General features: G+C 33.3%; 2 protein-coding genes across 10 annotated transcripts; one reads left to right on the forward strand and one right to left on the reverse strand.

The window, feature by feature from the left end:
- Nucleotides 1-10,402: 10,402 nt before the first annotated feature.
- On the reverse strand, nucleotides 10,403-11,100 carry LOC132254935 (uncharacterized). The gene is made up of 2 exons (XM_059742014.1): nucleotides 10,592-11,100; nucleotides 10,403-10,529 (listed from the first exon to the last, which is right to left on the reverse strand). The coding sequence occupies exons 1-2, from the start codon at nucleotides 11,098-11,100 to the stop codon at nucleotides 10,403-10,405; spliced, it is 636 nt and encodes a 211-aa protein (XP_059597997.1).
- On the forward strand, nucleotides 10,530-20,143 carry LOC100249878 (putative disease resistance protein RGA3). 9 transcript variants are annotated; one of them, XM_010661082.3, is made up of 11 exons: nucleotides 10,530-14,072; nucleotides 14,553-15,083; nucleotides 15,562-16,010; nucleotides 16,615-17,047; nucleotides 17,698-17,779; nucleotides 18,143-18,222; nucleotides 18,299-18,467; nucleotides 18,566-18,618; nucleotides 19,324-19,383; nucleotides 19,519-19,590; nucleotides 19,690-20,143. In XM_010661082.3, the coding sequence occupies exon 1, from the start codon at nucleotides 11,542-11,544 to the stop codon at nucleotides 14,008-14,010; it is 2,469 nt and encodes an 822-aa protein (XP_010659384.2). In that variant the 5' UTR covers nucleotides 10,530-11,541; the 3' UTR covers nucleotides 14,011-14,072; nucleotides 14,553-15,083; nucleotides 15,562-16,010; nucleotides 16,615-17,047; nucleotides 17,698-17,779; nucleotides 18,143-18,222; nucleotides 18,299-18,467; nucleotides 18,566-18,618; nucleotides 19,324-19,383; nucleotides 19,519-19,590; nucleotides 19,690-20,143. The 9 variants fall into 9 exon arrangements, with proteins under 9 accessions (XP_010659384.2, XP_010659382.2, XP_010659383.2 ...); XM_010661080.3 differs by having other exon boundaries at nucleotides 17,698-18,222; XM_010661081.3 differs by having other exon boundaries at nucleotides 18,143-18,467.
- The last annotated feature ends 1,822 nt before the right edge of the window (nucleotides 20,144-21,965 follow it).

Below are 21,965 nucleotides of genomic sequence, written 5' to 3' on the forward strand. Positions count from 1 at the left end.
AGGTTTTGCACAACAAGTGAGTATACAGAATAAAGAATGAGCATGATGGTAGCAAACGTTACAAGGCTAGATTAGTTGTTAAAGGGTTCCAGCAGAAGGAGGGCATTGACTACACAGATATTTTCTCCAGTTGTGAAGATGTCAACAATTAGACTTGTACTTGGAATGGTGGCTGCAGAAAACTTACATCTTGAGCAGTTAGATGTGAAGACAGCATTCCTTCATGGTGACTTGGAGGAAGACCTTTACATGATTCAGCTAGAAGGGTTCATTGTTCAGGGACAAGAGAATCTAGTCTACAAACTGAAAAAGAGCTTGTATGGCCTTAAACAAGCTCCTAGACAGTGGTACAAGAAGTTTGACAATTTTATGCATAGAATTGGGTTCAAGAGATGTGAAGCTGATCATTGTTGCTATGTTAAGTCCTTTGACAATTCTTACATCATATTACTGTTGTATGTGGATGATATGCTTATTGTAGGGTCTAACATTGAGAAGATTAATAATCTGAAGAAGATTAATAATCTGAAGAAGCAATTGTCCAAACAGTTTGCAATGAAGGATTTGGGAGTTGCAAAGCAAATCCTTGGTATGAGAATCATTAGAGACAAGGCTAACGGTACATTGAAGCTTTCACAGTCAGAGTATGTGAAGAAAGTTCTCAGCAGGCTCAACATGAATGAAGCTAAACCAGTGAACACACCCTTGGGTAGTCATTTCAAACTAAGCAAAGAACAGTCACCAAAGACCGAAGAAGAAAGGGACCATATGAGCAAGGTGCCCTATGCCTCAGCTATTGGCAGCTTGATGTATGCTATGGTATGTACAAGGCCAGACATTGCACATGCAGTGGGAGTTAGGAAGTGTCCCAAATTCCTAATTAATATAGATTCCTTTTTTGTAAATAATATTATATAGAATATTTCTAGGTTGATATATTATTGTAATATTAGACTTCCTTATAGAATAAGGAAGGTTGTTGGAAATATCTCTATAAATATTCTAGGTCATGAGGGGAAAAAGTTATGAGATGGAGATGGGTCTATAGAGACTATACGAGGTGGATAGAGATGTGAGGAAGAACGGGAGGTACTTGGTGGAGCGAGAGGGCTCGTAGTAAGGTATGGATACAAGGAGTGGGGAAACATGGGATGTTTCGGGAACCCAATAGTTGTATCTGGTTCTATCCTCTGTAATATTCTCTATTGTATAGTGGAATTATTCTCTCTCATCCGTGGATGTAGGCATGGTTGGCCGAACCACGTTAAAACCTCGTGTACCGTATGTGTGATTGTTTTATCTTTGTGTTCTTGAACTAACATTGTTGGCATCAAAGCTTTCGCTGGCACAACAATATCATTATCACCACCCCACTCTCAAGAAAATAAATGTTGGGTTTACAAGATCTGGACAGCAAGCGATGCCTTTTATAAATGTCTTTCAGCGTACTCCGAAAAAAAGTTACTACACATTTCATGTTGTTCTTTTCTAATTTCCTCTCTAATATTTTTCGTTACTTCCATCTTCATTATCATATAAATTCAAACACAAAATTATCCAATTTAGAGAAATATGGACAATTGTAAAAATAATAGAACACCCCCAATACCATAATATCTACAATGATAATACTTAATTTATCAAAATATGAATCTTTTTGTCGATCTTGATGATTGCTTTTGTAATGTGGTTAAATTATTACTTATATAAAATCATGCATGAAATATCGAAATGCACATATCATCTAAATATAGAAATTATGATAACTAAGGTTTTTGGTTGTTGAAAAGTTTTAAGAAAAGGGAAAAAGTTATAAAGAAAATGACTTCTATATATTTGGCTGTTATTGCAAAGGGTAATGAGATTAAGAAAAATAGAAAGAAAACGTTAAAAATTTATCTTTTAAAAAAATAACTTCAATTTAAATCTTGACTTTCGACGTCACCTTTTAAAACCATATTTCAATAATACTTAAATTTAAGTTATTTCTTTGAAATGTAACTTCTTATAATATAAAATAAATAAAAAAAAAGTCATAGATTTGAGCATATTTTTAAACTATTATATTTATAAAAGAAAATTCCAAAATCCCCAAATGGAAGCATATAACGTTTGCACTTGATATTGAGATTTCTCACATTTTGCTTTTTAATTAATATTATATCTTATTTCTACTAAGACTTCCATGGATGAAAAAAAGACCTCAATTGCCGGCCTCTTTTGAAAGAAGCTTACCTCATAGAAGCACCCACTTGGCCTCATCAATACTAGTGGCAGTGAACAGCGATGGGGCCTCCAGTACAACCTCTGTACCTTTGCATTAAAAATCATAAAACTTCTCACCAAACACAATTCAATTATTCAACCAATATCATTATCACCACCACCTAATCCCTTTCATGTAAATAAATGTTGGCTTTACAAGATTTGGACTGCAACCGTTGCTTTCTATAAATGTCTTTCAATCTACACTACTTCGACAAAAAAGAAAATTACTACATACCCTCGTCCTGTTGTTCCTTTTCTAATTTTTCCTCAAATATTATTCATTCCCATCTTCATTATCATAAAAATTCAAACACAAAATTATCCAATTTAGAGAAATATGGACAATTATGAAAACAATAGAACATCACCAATGCCATAATATCCACAATGATAACACTTAATTTATCAAAATATGAATTTTAATTTTATCTTAATGACTGTTTTGCGATATAGTTAAGATATTATATATATATATATATATATATATATATATATATATATATATATATATATATATATATATATATATATATATATATATCAAATTAAGCATGAAACGTACGTATCATTTAAATATAAAAATGATGATAAAGAAATAAGGTTTTTAGTTGTTGGAAAGGAAAAAGAAGATGATTTTTTTTATATTTGGATGTTATTGCAAAGGACAATGAGATCAAGGAAAATAGGAAGGAAATGTTAAAAAGTTTTTCTCCCAACCTTTTTTTTCTAGATAAAGGTAAGCAAAGTTTGGTGAAAATTTATTTCTCAATAATTTATTCTTTTCTCATCTTTCTCTTGGAGATCTAAGAGAGAAAATTTTTATAAAATAAGGTAATTCATCCCATATTTGAACTTGAAAAGTAATCAATTCTTCACATAAATGCTTTTCCGTATTTGGATTATTTTCATGTAAGTTTTAAAAGAGAATTTTATTTGTATCGGAAAATATGAAGAGTATTTTGTTAAAAAATGACTCATTTTTTAGGCTGAAAAACTCATGCAATTAACACAAGGCCTAATGTGTAAATCAATATCGAGTAAGCAAACATACATTCCTGTTAAGACTTTACTTGTAGAAATATATTTTTTGTTAATATTTTACTTGCTCCCAACATACTCCTAACCATAACAAGAGATCTTTTCCTTACTTTTTTCTTTAAGACTATATTTGATTCCTGAAAAATATTAAGAAAAGAAGAAAAAAAGTGATAAAGAAAATGATTTTTTAATATTTGGTTTTATTATAAGAAATTCAAATAAAATTAAAATTAATTATAATTTTAATCTTTAGAAAATAAAAGAAAATTAAGTTAAATAAGTTTGGAGAAGTATATAAAAATAATTTATTGAATACTTTAAATCTATTTTTTATTTTCTTTCATTTTTTTTTTCCATTTTTTCTTTTTATTTTCTTTCCCTCATATTTTTCCTCAAATTTTCGAAGAACCAAACAAAGCTCTTCCCATTCCCTATATATTTCATGGCAATACAAATTCAAATTACCCATTCATTCCTTTTCTGACTTCTCTTACAAATTCCTTCATTTCCTGCCTTTTACGGCATCTTCTTGGCCTTCTCCATCTCAGATTCTTTAAAACATGGTTTAAGAAAGCCCTTTCAATATTGCTGAGAAAATCTTGACCAGGCTAGTGTGCTTGGCTATCTAAGAAAATGAATTGGCCTTCGGTGCTAGAAAGAAGTTGACAAAGCTTGTGGAGGCATTGACCACCATAAAAACTGTTTTTATCAATGCTGAAGAGTAGCAGGAGGAGGACCCTCCATGCAGCGAAGAATTAGGATAGGAGGTTCAAAGATGTAGATGTCAACTGGAATGAGGAGGAATGATTGAGACTGGTCAATCGGTCATTTTTTCTCATCTTTCAAATCAAGGTGCATTTCATTTTAAGATGGGTGATATAATCAAAGGTATGAGGGGAAGGCTAGATGACATGTCTAAGTTCAATTTCACTCCATGGTATTAGAACATGATTAAATGAAAATACAAATGATATCTCCACTATGGACATACCTAATATGATTACAATATTCCAAAAATATTTTCAAATCTATGACATTAATTCGAAAAATCAAATAATTAAAAATTTATCTTTTAAAAAAATAACTTCAATTTAAATATTGACTTTTGAAGTCGCCTTTTAAAACCATATTTCAATAATACTTAAATTTAAGTTATCTCTCTTAAAGATAACTTCTTATAATATGCAAAAAAAAAAAAAAAAAAAATCATAGATTTGAACATATTTTTAAAATATTATATTTATTAAAGAAAATTCCAAAATCCCCAAATGGAAGAATATAACGTTTGTACTTGATATTGAGATTTGTCTACATTTTGATTTTTAAATATTTTCTCTTATTTCTACTAAGGTTAATTTCCACGGATGAAAAAAAAAAAAAAAAACCTTAATTGCTTGTCTCTTTTGAAAGAATTTTTGCTGATAGAAGCACCCACTTGGCTCCATCAATACTAGTGGCCATGAACAACCATGGGGCCTCCAGCCCAACCTCTGTACCTTCGCATTAAAAATAATAAAACTTCTCAACAAACACAATTCAATTATTCAACCAATATCATTATCACCGACAGCTAATCCCTTTCAAGTAAATAAATGTTGGGTTTACAAGATTTGGACTGAGAGAGATGCCTTTTATAAATGTCTTTCAACCTCCCCCTACTTAGAAAAAAATTACTACACACTTCATTTTGTTTTTTTCTAATTTTCTTTCTAATATTTTTCATTACTTTCCATCTCCCCTATCATAAAAATTCAAACACAAAATTATCCAATTTAGAGAAATATGGACAATTGTGAAAGTAATAGAGCATCCTCGATACCATAATATCTACCATGATAATACTTAATTTATTAAAATATGAATCTTTTTGTCGATCTTAATGACTGCTTTTGTAATGTGGTTAAATTATTACTTATATAAAACCATTCATGAAATATCAAAATGCACAAATCATCTAAATATAAAAATTATGATAACTAAGGTTTTTGGTTTTTGAAAAGTTTTAAGAAAAGGGAAACAAATGAAAAGAGATTGGACACATTATTACTTGAATCAAATCCTCCTAAAAATAAAAATACAAAGTAATAAAAAGTCAAAGTGATGGAACATAAAATCCCACCAGTCGACTCATTCCTACCCAACCAAAAGGAACAAACTCCCAAATTCCATGTGAACTCCAGGCCCTCTCAGCATCTTTTTATTTATTTAATTAATTTAAAAAAAAATTAGCTATTATTCTCACAACATTGCTTTAAAGAAGTTTCTTTTCTCTTCTTTTTTTTCTCAAATAATAATAATAATAATAATAATAATAATGGAAAATTTGTCTTCCTTAATAAATTAATTTCCTTTTTCTCAAGTTTTTTTTATAGATATCTAAAAAAGACAAAAATTTTCATAAACTTTCCTTCTCTTTTTTTGTTTTCTTTTTTATAATTTGTTTACTTCATTTTCATTTTCTCCAATTTTCTATAAATCAAACATAACCTAAAAATAATAATAACCAATATAAAAATAACTACATTAAAGGAAGAGTCTTAAGAGAATTTTCAATTATAAAAATCATCGAAGTACTCAAATAAGCCTATATACAAATGACCTTCCATTATTTTAAAATTTAATTACTATTAATATAAAAAAAATATAGTAAAAAGAAAATATAATTTTATAAAATCTATCCATTAATCCAAATAAATAAGAATTAAATGATGTAAAACATTTTTCTATTTTTGTGTTTTTTTTTTTTTTTGTTTTTTTTATCTCATTATTTAATTTTGATGGAAGCAAACAGTAGTGAGAATCCAAATGAATATTTTCGAATTCTTTTAATTTATAGCCCACCTTTGGAAGGAGTTGTCATTTTCAAGGTAATGGCATTTCAAATTTACCTTATTTTATATCCCACTTTTTCAAAAGTCATCATGCAGATTTGCACAATAATATTCCAAGCATGCAGATTGCACAATGATATTATCTCTTCAATTTTATTTTTTATGGTTGACCTCCACTCAAGTCATTCCCCTCTCTCTATGTGTATCTGCCTGAGATCACTTACAGCTTTCTCATCCTCTCTCTTCCTACACTTCCCTTCCATCTACTTTCCATCCTCTGCAGTATTATTTTCTTTGCTATTTCAAATATGGCTGAACAAATTCCATTCGGTATTGCTGAGAACCTTTTGATGAAGCTGGGCTCTGCTGTTTTCCATGAAATTGGATTAATGTATGGTGTCGGAGGTGAGCTGAGAAAGCTTAAGGAGAAACTGTCCACCGTCGGAGCTGTGCTTCTTGATGCTGAGGAGAAGCAGGAGAGCAGCCACGCAGTAGCAGATTGGGTCAGGAGGCTTAAAGATGTTGTGTATGATGCTGATGACTTGTTGGACGACTTTGCAACCGAAGACTTGAGGAGAAAGACTGATGATCGTGGAAGATTTGCGGCACAAGTGAGTGACTTCTTCTCACCTTCGAATCAACTTGCTTTTCGATTTAAGATGGCTCATGGAATAAAGGCTATTAGAGAAAGGCTAGATGATATTGCAAATGATATCTCCAAGTTCAATTTAATTTCCGGAGTCATACCTGATGTCCCAGTAAGGAATAGGGAGTGTGTTGATATATGGCACAAGAACAGGGCAGAAATTTATGACAGCAAAGGAAAAACTTGGTATCTAGAAGTATATTTTTATTCATTGCATTGCTCTTTATATAGAGCTGAAACATAACAGAAAGTCAAGAGAATTTGCTAATTTCTAGCCATGTCTAACCAATTCCTAATATCAAGCCAAAACAAAATATATATATATATATATCCAGAAAATATTCCTAAAGACTTGGTCTATTGACCAATTATTCAGCAACTTTTTGTTTGCCCATAACTGTAGCAACTAAAGGCACGTTTCCAACACTCCTCCTTGCCTTAGTAGCTGCAAAGGCCTATTTTACCTCTTAAGGTTTCAAATCTAGCTTTTGGTAGAGCCTTGGTTAACACATCTGCAATTTGGTCCTCAGTCTTGCAATAAAGCAGTTTAACTTCACCATCCTTTTGTTCTTCTCTTAAGTGATACAACTTGATCTTGAAATGCTTAGTCTTGCCATGAAAAACAGAATCATTTGAAATTGCAATTGCAGCTTGGTTATCTACATGAATCTGTGTTGGCTCATTTTGCTTCATGTGTAGATCTGCAAGTATTTTTCTGATCCAAATTGCTTGATTTACAGTAGCATTGGCTGCTACATATTCTGCCTCTGCTGTACTTTGAGCTATCACATCTTGCTTCTTTGAGGACCATGAAAAAATTCCGGATCCAAAGTTGAAACAAAATCCTGTTGTACTTCTCATGTCATCAATAGAACCTGCCCAATCACTATCAGAATAACCATGAAGTTTAAAATTCTGATAGTAAGAATATTTAATGCCATAATTTGTTGTGCCCTTGATATATCTTACAATCCTTTTGGCAGCTTGAAAATGCACTTCACTGGCACAATGCATGAATCTTGAAAGCAAGCTTACTGAAAACATTATGTCTGGTCTGGTGGCTGTAAGATACATCAAGCAACCAATCAGACTCCTATATTGGCTTTCATCCACTTTTTCTGTTCCATCATCTTTGCTAAATTTCTCCTTCTGATTCATTGGTGTGCTGGTCCTTTTGCAATCATCCATGTGAAATTTGTTAAGAATTTCCTTTGCATACTTCTTTTGGCTTATGAAGACTCCATCATGATCTTGCTTCACCTCCATACCCAGAAAATAGGACATCAAGCCAAGGTCTGTCATCTCAAATACTTTGAGCATTTCAGCTTTAAACTCTTTTACCAGTTTCTCATTGCTACCTGTTACAAGCAGATCATCAACATAAACAGAAACTACAATTAAGTTAGCATCTGTTCCTTTTACATATAATGTAGCTTCACTTGGACTTTTAACAAATCCAAGACTTTGAAGATGTTCATCAATCCTACTGTACCAGGCCCTGGGAGCCTGTTTAAGACCATATAAGGCCTTCTTCAACAAGTAGACCTTCTCCTCCTGTCCCTTGACTTGGAATCCCTCGGGCTGCTCTACATAAATTTCCTCTTGAAGATAACCATTTAAAAAAGCAGATTTTACATCCAACTGGTAAGTTTTCCATCCCTTTTGTGCTGTCAAAGCAAGCAACATTCTGATTGTATCCAAGCGTGCTACTGGAGCAAAAGTTTCTGAGAAATCCACTCCAAACACTTGACTATACCCCTTCACAACTAATCTGGCTTTGTATTTATTTACAGAACCATCTGCATTAAGTTTGGTTCTATAAACCCATTTGACTCCAATGACCTTTCTGTGTTGAGGTCTGTCCACCAACTCCCAGGTGTCATTCTTTTCAATCATTCTAAGCTCCTCTTTCATTGCTTCAATCCACTTGTCATCCTTCTCTGCCTCTTCAAATTCTGCAGGCTCAAAAACAGCAACATTGTTTCTTTCATAAACATCAGATAAGGACCTTATACCTCTAACTGGGACATCATCTATGTCTTCATCAAAATATTGTGGAACCTTTGGCAGTTGCATCTTTATTGACTCCTCCCAGTTCCATTGTCTATCTTCCATGAACTTGACATCTCTACTTACAAGAATTTTTCCATTTTGTGGTTGGAAAATTCTGTAAGCCTTGGAAGAGTTGCTATATCCAATGAAAACTCCTGGTTCTGCCTTCTTATCAAGTTTGTCTCTTTTCACCTGTGGCACATAAGAAAAACAGAGACAACCAAAAGTTCTTAAATTCTTCAAATCTGGTTTATAACCAAACCAGGCTTCAAATGGAGTTTTTTTCTGCAAAACTCTAGTTGGCAGCCTATTCAGCAAAAAAACTGCAGTGTTTGCAGCCTCTGCCCACAATTTTTTTGGCAACTCCTTCTCATGTAGCATACACCTTGTCATCTCCATAATACTTCGATTTTTTCTCTCACTTACTCCATTCTGTTGTGGAGTGTAAGGTGTTGTGAGTTGGTGCTCTATACCGGCTTCTTCACAGAATTTATCGAAAATTTCATTTGTGTATTCTTTCCCATTATCTGACCTTATCTTCTGCATCCTGCAACTGCTTTGATTCTCCACCCATGCTTTATATTTCCAAAATACATTAGCAACCTCAGATTTGGATTTGAGGAAATAAATCCAACAAAATCTGGTATAATCATCAATAAATGCAATGTAGTACTTACTACCATTTAAAGATGGTGTTTTCTGAGGTCCTCCAACATCTGTGTGTACCAGTTGCAGCTTGTGCATTGCTCTCCATGCTGTTTGAGGGAAGGGTCTTCTAGTTTGCTTGCCATATTGACAAGCCACACAATCAGCTAGCTTGTCTTCCAACAATGGCACACCTTTCACCAAATTCTGTTTCTGCATATATAGAAGTCCAACATGGTGGAAATGCCCAAGCCTTCTGTGCCATAATTCTGCATTGCTTACAGTGCTTGAAAATGCTATTTGCTCATCCTCCATTAGATTTAGAGCAAAGCTTTTTGCTCTCATTTTCACTTTGAATACATCTCTACCTTTCGCGTCTTTGATCATGCACCATTTGTCTTCAAATATGACTTTGAAACCTTTTTCAATCAGCTGCCCAACACTAAGCAAGTTTTGATCAATGTCAGGCACATATAGAACATCAGTAATATACTTCAAACCTGTTAAGCTTTCTATAGCCACAGTTCCTTTACCCTTAACTGAAATAAATTCACCATTTCCAATTTTTACTTTGGAGATGATAGTTTTATCAAGCTCCTTAAAGAGCTCTTGGTCATTGGTCATGTGGTTTGTGCAGCCACTATCAATCAACCAGGAATCGCTAGAACTGTTACTTGTTGTGAAGCATGTTGCAACAAAAAGTTGCTCTTCTTGATGTTGCTCAGTAGAAGCTTTTGCCTCTTCATGTTGTTGTGACTTGCAAATCCGCTCCATGTGTCCAATCTGACCACATTTCCTGCACTTGACATCAGGCCTCCACCAACACTTTCTTTGTGGGTGATTTGTCTTTTTGCAGTGTGGGCAAGGTGGATAAGTTCCATCCTTGTTTTTGTTGTTGTTGTCAGTCTTGTTGTTCTTCTTCTTATTGTTGTTTTTCTTGTCTTTGCCTCCTCCTGAATTTTCTGCCTTTGCTTGAAGCGCACCCTCCATCGATTCTTCTTTTCTTATCATTCTCCTTTGCTCTTGTGCCTGCAATGCATTCACCAATTCTGCCAAGGATATGCTTGACAAATCCTTAGATTCTTCTAATGAAGAAATTTTAGACTCATACTTTTCAGGCAGAGTTACAAGAATTTTTTGCACAATTCGTTCATCAGAGAAGTCCTTACCAAGTAACCTCACCTTATTTACTATGCCCAGCAACTTGTCAGAGTAGTCTTTGATGTTTTCTGTCTCCTTCATTTTCAGCATTTCAAACTCCCTGATCAAGTTGAGTACTTTCATATTTTTGGTTCTTTCATTGCCTTGGTATTCCTTTTTGAGGTAGTCCCAAATATCTTTCGCTGACTCCAGGTTCATGATTCTTGTAAATATAGTGCTTGAAACAGTAGAGAATAAGTAGGCTTTAGCTTTGGACTTCCTGGTCTTCCTCTCTTTGTGGGTCTTAAGCTGAGCCATCGTAGGGTTCGCCGGCAATGGGGGAACATCATAGTCTTCCTCTATAGCTTCCCAAAGATCTAATGCTTCAAGATGGACTGTCATTCTAACAGCCCAGGCTTGATAGTTATCACCATCAAAAATTGGTGGTGCAACATGGGAGAAAGTTGTTTCAGTTTCCATTTCTGGATTCACTCAACTCACAGATCCCTCAAGAAGAAGAGCTCTGATACCAGATTGTTGATATATGGCACAAGAACAGGGCAGAAATTTATGACAGCAAAGGAAAAACTTGGTATCTGGAAGTATATTTTTATTCATTGCATTGCTCTTTATATAGAGCTGAAACATAACAGAAAGTCAAGAGAATTTGCTAATTTCTAGCCATGTCTAACCAATTCCTAATATCAAGCCAAAACAAAATATATATATATATATATATCCAGAAAATATTCCTAAAGACTTGGTCTATTGACCAATTATTCAGCAACTTTTTGTTTGCCCATAACTGTAGCAACTAAAGGCACGTTTCCAACAGAGTGGCGAGAGACGAGCTCTGTTGTGGAGAAATCTCATAAAATTGTGGGTAGGGATGAAAACAGAAAGGAGGTAATAGAGTTGTTGATGCAGTCAAGTACTCAAGAAAATCTGTCAAAGGTTGTGATTGTAGGCATAGGGGGCTTAGGCAAGACCACCCTTGCCCAGTTGGTATACAACGACCAACGGGTGGTAAGCTATTTTAATCTTAAAATGTGGGTCTGTGTTTCCGATGATTTCGATGTAAAAATACTGGTTAGGAATATCATAAAGTCTGCAACTAATAGAGATGTGGAAAACTTGGAGTTGGATCAGTTGCAACAACGCCTTCACCGAAACTTAGATGGAAAGAGGTATTTGCTTGTGCTAGATGATGTCTGGAACGAGGATGTAAGGAAATGGGGTCAATTAATAACTTTGTTGCCTGTTGGAGCAACTGGGAGTAAAATTTTGGTGACCACTCGAAGCACTAGAGTTGCATCAGTTATAGGAGTTGATTCCCCATATATCGTGGAAGGTCTTAAAGATGATGAGTCTTGGGATTTGTTTGAAAGTCTTGCGTTTAAAAAGGAAGAAGAGAAAATGCACCCAAACCTTGTAGCCATAGGAAAAGATATTGTAAAGATGTGCAAAGGAATTCCTCTTGTCATTGAAACTTTAGGCAGAACATTGTACTTCAAAACCCAAGAAAGGGATTGGTTGAGCATTAGAAATAATAAAAATCTGATGTTGCTTGGAGATGAAAGTAATATTTTGTCAGTTTTAAGGTTAAGTTATGACAATCTACCCACCCATTTGAAACAATGTTTTGTCTATTGTACACTGTTTCCCAAAGATTATAGAATTGAAAAAAAGTTGTTAGTAAAATTATGGATGGCTCAAGGTTACCTTCAAGAGTCTGATGAAAACAGAGATTTAGAGGATGTTGGTAATCAATATTTTGAAGATTTATTGTCAAGGTCATTGTTTCAAAAAGCTGAAAATGAAAATGCAAACAATGTATTAAGTTGTAAAGTGCATGACTTAATGCATGATCTTGCACAATCCATTGTAAAGTCTGAGATTATCATTGTAACGAATGATGTGAAGATTATTCCAGAAAGAATTCATCATGTGTCATTATTTAATAAATCCAATGAAATGCCTGAAGGTTTAATGGGCAAACCCATTAGGACCTTTGTTATTGGCAAACCCGATTGGAACCTTCGTACGGGCCCTTTCTATGGTGATTATTACAGTACAGATACATTCATCTCAAGCTTAAAATATTTACGGGTAATGAAGGTGAGTTTCCGACCTCATGAGGTTCCAACATCTTTAGACAAACTAAGCCATCTAAGATATCTTGATCTTTCTCATGGGTTGTTTAAAAACCTCCCAAGTGCTATTACAAGATTGAAGAATTTACAGACATTGAAGCTTTTTCGTTGTGAGAATCTGAAAGAATTGCCGATAGATACGAAAAAATTGATCAACCTGAGGCATCTTGAGATTGATGAATATAATCAATTGACTTATATGCCACTTGGGTTGGGAGAATTGACGTTGCTTCAAACCTTGCCTATATTCTGGGTAGGGAATGATAGTGGGGAATCTAGGCACATGGGTAGGTTGAGTGAACTGAAATTCCTTAACAACCTCAGAGGAGAACTAGAAATTAGAGGCCTTCCAAATGCCAGGGGTAGTGAAGCAAAGGAAGCCAATTTGGAGGATAAACAGTACCTCGATTGCTTGAGATTACGTTGGGAGGAAGAAGAAGAAGATACTGAGGAGAATGAGGAGGCAGTGTCAGTGATGGAAAGCCTGCAACCACATCCCAATCTGAAGGACCTCTCCATACTATTTTACAAAGGTGTGAGATTCCCAAATTGGATGATAAATGATGGATTGGATTTGCTGCTCCCAAACCTAGTCAGAATTCAACTATGGCGTTGTATGGGAAGCCAAGTTCTCCCACCTTTTGGTCAACTCCCTTCCCTTCAATATCTACATCTTGCCCAACTATATGATGTGGAGTACATGATGGATTACCCTTCACCAGCAAAGCCATTCTTCCCACGTCTGAAGACACTCAGACTTTCCTATTTGCCTAATTTGGAGGGATGGGGGAGGAGGGACGTAGCAGCAGAGCAAGCTCCTTCATATCCTCATCTTGAGAATCTAGAGCTGGAAAACATCAGTATGGAGCTATGCTTACATCTGATCTCTGTCTCTTCTTCATTGAAGTCTCTGCGTATTTGCGGAATAGAAGAGCTAATATCTCTGCCAAAGGAGCTTCAACATGTTTCCACCCTACAAACTCTCAAAATTGAGCATTGCTATGGTTTGGCAACTTTACCAGACTGGATTGGCCGCCTCACATCACTTACACAGCTTACCATTATAGCCTGCCCCAAATTAACATCACTGCCAGAAGAGATGCGATCCCTCCGCCATCTACGCCAACTCCGGATCTTCAGTTGTCCAGATTTATGGGAAAGATGCCAAAGGGAAACTGGTGAAGATTGGCCTAAGATTTCTCATATTCCCGCAATTGATATTCCCAGGGGATATTGAGGCTGATTTGTGAAGCTTGCCTTCTCTTTTTAAGTGAATGTGTCATCCACAATATATTTGAGGTATGCAATCCAACTTCTTGCTTCGTTTCTTGTAGTTTGCTGTGCTTTGTGTTACTTGTTCGCAGTTCCTATAAATTGTTTACCAAAATGTCCTGTTACTCGGCGACTATTTTACTGTTCATATTCAAAAGGGATAATGGTGTGGGGTGAACATCTCACTTCTAAGTATTGAAAAGTCAGAGTTGTTCATACCCTAATCTGCTGACACAATGAGATGTTCAATTCCTTGAAAAAAAGTATTTAAATTTCCATATTCATAAGTATTAGACTTTGATACTATACCTGCCATTATTTATTGCCCTAGCTTGTAATTACTCAATTATGTGTCTATATATGTGTTGTATGTGTAATCTAGCAAATGCAATTTTGACAAAGTGCGAAACTAGATATAGGAAATATTAACTTTGTTGTGTTCTCAAATTTATATCTAAAAAAATAAATTTCTTTCTTGATTATATAATAATGGCAATTCTCATGTAGGAAAATTTTCTTTCCTGGCTACTCAAAAGCTTTGTTGAATGCACCATGGATCTTCATCATTGAAATCTCTATCTATCCGGGTAAAAATGGTTTGATATCTCCGCAAGAACGGGGCCAAGACTTCTCAATGGTTCTCAAGAATTTAAATATTGTGGATTGCATAGAGATGATGATCGTGCCTTGAAATTCTAAGCACTTACAAGCTTGCATCGTCTGTTTATTCAATTGATGCCAAACTTGGTCTCTCTCGCAAAGGGGCTTCAATCTGTTTCAATGCTAAAAACTCTCAGAATTTGGAGCTCTTCTGGTTTAGCAGTTGTACCAGATTGGATAGGCAGTTTCTCATCAATCAGCACTTACAGAGCTAAGCATTAGAGGCTGCTCCAAATTGATGTCACTGTCAAAAGGGGTGAGATACATCAGCAATCGAAAGCAAGTGAAGAACTAAGATTTCTCATGTTCCTAATATGGTTCAATTGTTGGCTACTTCATGAAGTACTATGCAATCATCCACCCACGGGAATATTTTAGGTTCGCTATTCAAAACCACCTCCTGCTTCTGATGGCTTTATTTCTTATTGTTTTCAAGTCATTTCTCTGGAGCATGTGAAATTTAAGAGGTCTTAATCATGTGATACCCTAATCTATGGAGATTCATAAACTACAAATGTCCACACTTATTGGAAAAATGACAAAAGGAAAATATGAAGATTAGCCTTAGATTTGTGTGTTCCCGAAACTGATTTTGACTAGAAAAATATTAATCCTCGGCTCTTTAATTTAAGCATGCCACCCACAAGAAAAAAAAAAAAAACATATTGGATGCTTTTTTTTGCTACATGTGAGTGTAACCATGAATACAACTTTTGTTCTATGCTGTGTGGACAATGTACATCCTGTGGTTCCAAGTTTATTCAAAGCCCAATGAATATTGATGGCAATCAAATGAAGCATTTAAGAATATTGTAATGAGGTTTGTTTTGCTCATCCGTTCAACATGATGGTGCAGAGATGGAACAAAAAGAGGGCGTGTGCATTTTCCTCTGCTTGTGTTTCTCTTCGTTCTCTTTATTCTATCTTCAAACCTCTACAACGAGCCAAGTATTCAGCAAATTCATCAAAACCGAGATCATAATGACAGTAACCAGCATCAAGATTCGACCACTTCTAAATTGTAGAGGTTTTGGATTGATTCACTACATGCAGCTCCACTGTAAAGTACAGCGGTCGGAACGCAGGGTGGGTTGATGGTAAACCGTAGCCAGATGGTCAGAGAGGAATTTCAGGGAGGTGCGGCATGTTTTCTGGAAAATGGATCTTTGGCAACACCTCTAATCCTCTGTACAAAGAGTCTTGTTGTCTGTACATGTCAAATCAATTGGCTTGTCACAAGCATGGAATGTATGATTTGGGATACCAATACTGGAGATGGCAACCCCATTACTGCAATTTGAAGAGGTACTCTGTTTCTGCTAGGCTAAGCCTAGTGAATATTATTTCTTTTGCAGGGTTCGGTTTTTGTTATTTTACAATCCATCTTTTAGGAACCTATGTCCTCTATTTGCAGTTATGTTTTTCTAATTTTGATATGTATTAACACATGTGAAGAAAAAAGTTTTTCCATTTGTGTTCTTGTTGTTTTTTCAGAATATGACTTGTGTTGTGCATATAAAAGTCATACAATACTTTCATATTATGCAAGTTTTCTCCTTGGTTATGAATTATGATTTGATTTTATATTTTTGGATCAAATATGTTAGTAATTTTTTCCACCAATTTCTATTGGAAAATTTCATGAAGAATTATTCTATAAATCCAATACAATTGCATATTGTTGAAAAAAATTATTGACGGGTTCAAGATAACTAGTGCATATGGAACGAGTTAGCTCACTTGCATCACACTTCCAACCCATGCTCTTGTTAGCATGTTGTTCATACTTTGTCTTCACTATTCAGGTTTAGGATTGATTTTTCTCCTTTTGCCCTTAATTGTTTACCCCTTTCATTTATTTACTAAAAATTGTTGTACTTTGTCTAATGTTTTGAATTCTCATTTTCAGTAGAAGAACAACATACCACTTGAGCAAGGAGCACATATTACTAAATCTATGAAATAGTTGGTTAATTCTCATCTCTCAAGTTTCTTAATCTCGGGAATCTAAATGCTTTGGAGTGCAAGGATAAAAGTAGTGGCATATCTCCTTCATTTTTATTGAGAGGCAAGTTGGTATGAGGAGAGTACAAAACAAGTAAAGCTAGTAAGACCATTCTTCCCATTCCTGCCATGATGGAGGAAAAGAGATGATGGAGAGATAACATCATTATCACTAGCAGAACTACATCAACAACACCCATTACTTCTGCGATTTCCTCATCTTTTTATTTTCCTTGAGCTGACATCTATGTCACTGCATCTATATCTTGATTGGGATTTATATTTGGATAACATTTCTTCCAAAAGAGGAGTCTCAGGAGCTTACTTATCTTAATTTGGTAAGTATGTCACTCTATGTTTTGTTTGTATAATTCTAGATATCAAATTTTAAATGATGGTAGAAATTTATGTCTTTGTCTCTCTTTTTCTCATAATTGATATGGAATAGATGACCAATTCATAGAAAATTCCTAAGCTCTTTAATTCTAGCATGGCATACTACATATTTTAGGTTTGTAAATCTACCTATATTCCTTTTCTATGGGATTCATTTTTCATAATTTTACAATCTATCTTCTAAAAATTTTATATCAATTACTAGATTCTTTGATACATTTTCAAAACACTTTCATATTATGCAAATCCTTTTCATGGTTATAAGTCATGTTTATAATTCTTTTGACTAGTTTCTATTGGATTAATTTTTTTGCATATTATTCTATATCAGACCAATACCAAAGGGGAAATGTCAAGGATTGGATGACTGCTTCTTAATATGCCAATATATATATATATATATGTTATGAGTAACCAATGCATATGGAAAGAGTCAGCCAACCAATTTTATATTAAGGCTTTGCATATTGTCTATATATAACATGTCTTCATTATTCAGGTTTAGGATTTATTCCTCTTTTTAGTTTTTTTTTTTTTTGTGTTTATTTTCTCTTCTTTAATTAGCTAAAAATAGTTATACTTTGTTTTAAAGGAAGGGTGACATAAGGAGCATTAGCAAGGCGATTCTTCTCATTCTTGCAATGATGGAGAAACTTGAAAGATATATTGAGGAGGTAGTGGCACTACCAAATAAACAAAAACATATTTGTTCTTGCCATGATTTCCTTTTCTTTTTATTCTCCTTGAGCATCACATCCATGCCACTACATCTACATCTTAAGGATCCATAATACTATCTCCCTCATTTCCTTTCTCTTTCCTGTATCCCATTATAGTCTATGCATATTGATGGCATTAAATGATCAAATATATGTTCCAAAAAAAAGGTTGTGGTATATCAATTCTCTCTTAAATTTTGATAAGCATAATGTCATTGTCTATTTGTCCAAGCGTAGATATTCAAAATGTAGATACTAATGGCGGTGGAATTTTATGTCTTAGAGAATTTTAGCAAGTTAGAGTTTTTTTGGATGAAGGTAGCAACCAATTCAAAGGACTTGAGAGGTAGCATCCAATATGTATTCACTTTACTACATCGAAGAATTGAACATGTTGGGTATGTGCTCATTCTTCAACTTAGGTAACATAGATGGTAGGTCACATCACTAAACTTTTTATTATTCATTGTCAAGCTTGAAATCACTACTAGAGGGATGTCAAAGGAAGCAGGTGCAAATTGATCTAATGACTTATCGTGTCTCAAGAACTCCTATATATCTACTAGTCTCAAATAGCTAATGCACAAAGGACGTGTTCCCTCTTTTCAATTCAAGTGCCCTATCCACAGTGCATTTTTTTTAGGTTTGCTATGCCAACTTCTTTTTCTTCCTTTGATGGTGACTTCATTTCTTATTTTACAGTCAATCTTTTCCAATTCTTATTTTACAAGTTATGTACAGGTGGTGCATATGGAATGAGTCAGCTCGCTCACATCATTGTGTATATTATTCAAGTATGTTGATCTAACCTCTCTTCCCACCTCTAAATTCTTTATAGCTTAGTTCTTCACAACCACTTTCTTAAGAACTGGTAAAGTCTAAATTTCGATTCTTGTATTTCAGTTGTTTAAGGCAATAGAACAACAAGAAGTTGAGCAAGTGGCTCATACTACAAAATTGAAGTGTGTCATACAATTTATTCTCAAATGCCCTAGACCTAAGCCTTTGTATATAGTTCTTAACTCAAAACAAGTAATATGATGTTCAATATGGATGTTCTCTTCTATGACATGAGAGTAATAATCCCTTGATCTTTTGTTCTTCTTCTCTTAGGAGGAATTATATTGTCTACCACTAGAGGAAGAATTTGCTAGAATGCAATATTGTGAGAATATAAAATTTTGTTTAGAGTTTCTTTGTAATTTCATTGTAGGATCATCTCATCTCCAAAGTGAAAAAACTCTTGATTGTAATTGAAGCATTCCATTGTGTACTTAATGTTGTTATCTTGATTGATTTGATAGGTTTATTTCCCAATTTTTTAGTTCCAACATAGCAGAACATTCATGACTTATAGATCTTCTAATTTGGAATCTCCTATGACGTCTGTCAAACTCATCAATGATTTGTTTGTATCTTAAAAATTGTTATAGATTTTACTTGTTATGCAGTGGATTTGTTTGTATCTTAAAAATTAATTCTTGTATGATTATTTGTAGGAAAAAAAATTGAGCTACATGCTAGGCCTCAAAGCAAGAAGAATTAATCATTTTGATAAGGTATAGATGGTAAACCTTCATTTTTTAATTGTCATATTGTTTTTTTTATGACAATTAGTGTTACCTTTTAGTTCATTCTCATATTATTCCTTTAATATGGAAATTGAAAAATAGAGTGCATACTTTTTTTGGTAGGTTCATGTTTTGAAATAGTGGGATAAGCCAATCCAAGATGATTGATCTACATGTTCAAGATGTGCTTGAAAGGTGAGTTATGAGTATTTTTATAGTACCATTTACATGTCAATATAGGAGCTATCATTCTTAAACTAACTCATTTCTTTTTTGTTTATTGGGGCATTATAGCTGTGGATCAAGTTTAATCAAACTATCCTTGGGAATTATTTTTGGTGGAAGATAACATCATATTTTATAACCTTGTCATTAATTGTTGACATGCAAAAGCTCTTTAGTACAACTTATGGACCAAGAGAAGGTTTGATTAAGAGAGGGAGAATGGATTCAAAATTCTCTGTGATCTCTACTTCTGACACTTTTAGAAGCTTCAATCATGCTTCGATGAACCATTCGGTTTATTTAAAGCTTTTGGAATCTCTTTGCATACCATGGAAGTGTATTTTGCTTCTAAATAGAAGTAGAATTCAAATTCAGTATCAATTTTCGTTTACTACAATTATTGCTCAAATCTCTTCACAACCTTTCTATTACTTGTTCTTTCATGTTTCTTTAATGATAAGGTTGACACGATTTGTTACTTTGATGGAATCAATTTTGAATGAAATATGAGTATTCTATTCTACTCCTTTGGTTTGTTGTACTTTATCATCCTTATGTGGACGTACCCAAGATTCTTGTGAACCATTAATCTAATGTTTGTTGTTTGTATTTGATATTAAGATTTGTTTATAATTCCTTTTTTTAATATTTATTTATTTTGTAATACTTGGTTTATTTTGATATGGGGCTTTTATGGGGTTTTTGATCAAAGTGAGATGCATGAAATTTTAAAATCCAAATTAGGCAAGAAAATCAGTTCCTGCAATATATATGGCAATGAGAGGCTATTTTCTCTCGGGATTGTTGCTTTATGCATGGCGTGGAAATGGAGGAGATTATTAAGAGGGAGAGAAGACACATAAATGGTGTCTGGGGTTTCTGCCTTGTAGAGAGAGAAAGGGAGATTTATGGAGAGAGAAGGTCAACTAGGTTGGGGTTTGAAATTGAATTTTGGGCAGGATCCAAAACGGATGGTAGAGATTGGATCCTGGGTATCTGACGGTGGAGTTTGGAGTTTGAATTTGTTTAATGGGGTGGGATGTGAGCTTCTCACTTTTGGGCTGGGGTCCAACAGCCCAACTTCTTTTAAAATATTTTAAAAAATATGACATTTCAAAAAGTATTAAGTTATCTTTTTAAAAGAATACTTAAATTTAAATACTGAATTTTAAAATTATTATTTTTAAGAAATATTTTAATAATATTTAAATTTAAATTAAATCGACACAAGTAAAAATATATTTTACAAACATGATTCTACATTCATCACTCATTGTTTAATATAAATATTATACATCTAACTTAACTATCTAAAATACTTTAAATATAGTTGTTTAAAAAAATTATTATTTAATATCAACGAAAATAAATATTAGTTAAAATCAATGAGGATATATATTAGTAAAAATCAATAAGAATAAATATGTCAATTTTATTATTTAGAATAAATGTTAAATTAACTTTATTTAACATTATTAATGCATAAAATAAAAAACAAATAATAAATTTGAAATCATTATTTAAGAACAATTTAATTAAATTCTACTTAAATTATTAAATAATAAATATTATGTTTACCAAATGCTCTTTTAGTATAATAAAAATAGAGATTTAGGAGTCAATCCCTTTTTACTACATGATAATTGGGTTAACCATCACTTTTTTGCAAGCCACTTTTTGATATTATATTTTTCAGATACAAAATGATTAAAAAAAAACCTAAAAACAGAAAGGAAAAAGATGCTTTGTACAAGATTCGTTATGGTTAAAGTACAAGTAAATAAATAAATAAGATTACATCACCATCGAGTCACATGTTTATGTTGTTGGTAAAAAAAAAAATATTAATTATATTCAAATGATTAAAAAAAACTCCACCGGCCAACCCAAGTTGGTTTATATTATTGAAACAATACTCCGTTTAGTCTATATTAGAATCCAATTTTTGTTTAAATTTTTAATGAAAATAAAATTTGTATCATATCATTAACATCACCGCTAAATACCCAACAAAAATATATAGATAAAGGCTTATTTCATTGAACTTCAATATTTAAAAATATATTATATTTAATATTAAAAATGAGATTTAGAGAGTGTTTAGTAAATCAATATAATGAATTAATATGACTTAACTTATTCTTATTCTTATATCTTTTTGTTGTCTTATTTACCAACATTGGTGAGAGTATATTTGACAATCACGATTCTACATCCACGACACATTTTTTATAATAAATATTATACAATTAATTTATGTATCTATAACACTTTAAATATAAGTGTTTAAAAAAATAAAATTATTATTTAAAATTAATAAAAATAAATATTAGCTAAAATCAATG

This window comes from Vitis vinifera, chromosome 13 (genome assembly GCF_030704535.1).
Source record: "Vitis vinifera cultivar Pinot Noir 40024 chromosome 13, ASM3070453v1".
Lineage (NCBI taxonomy): Eukaryota > Viridiplantae > Streptophyta > Magnoliopsida > Vitales > Vitaceae > Vitis > Vitis vinifera.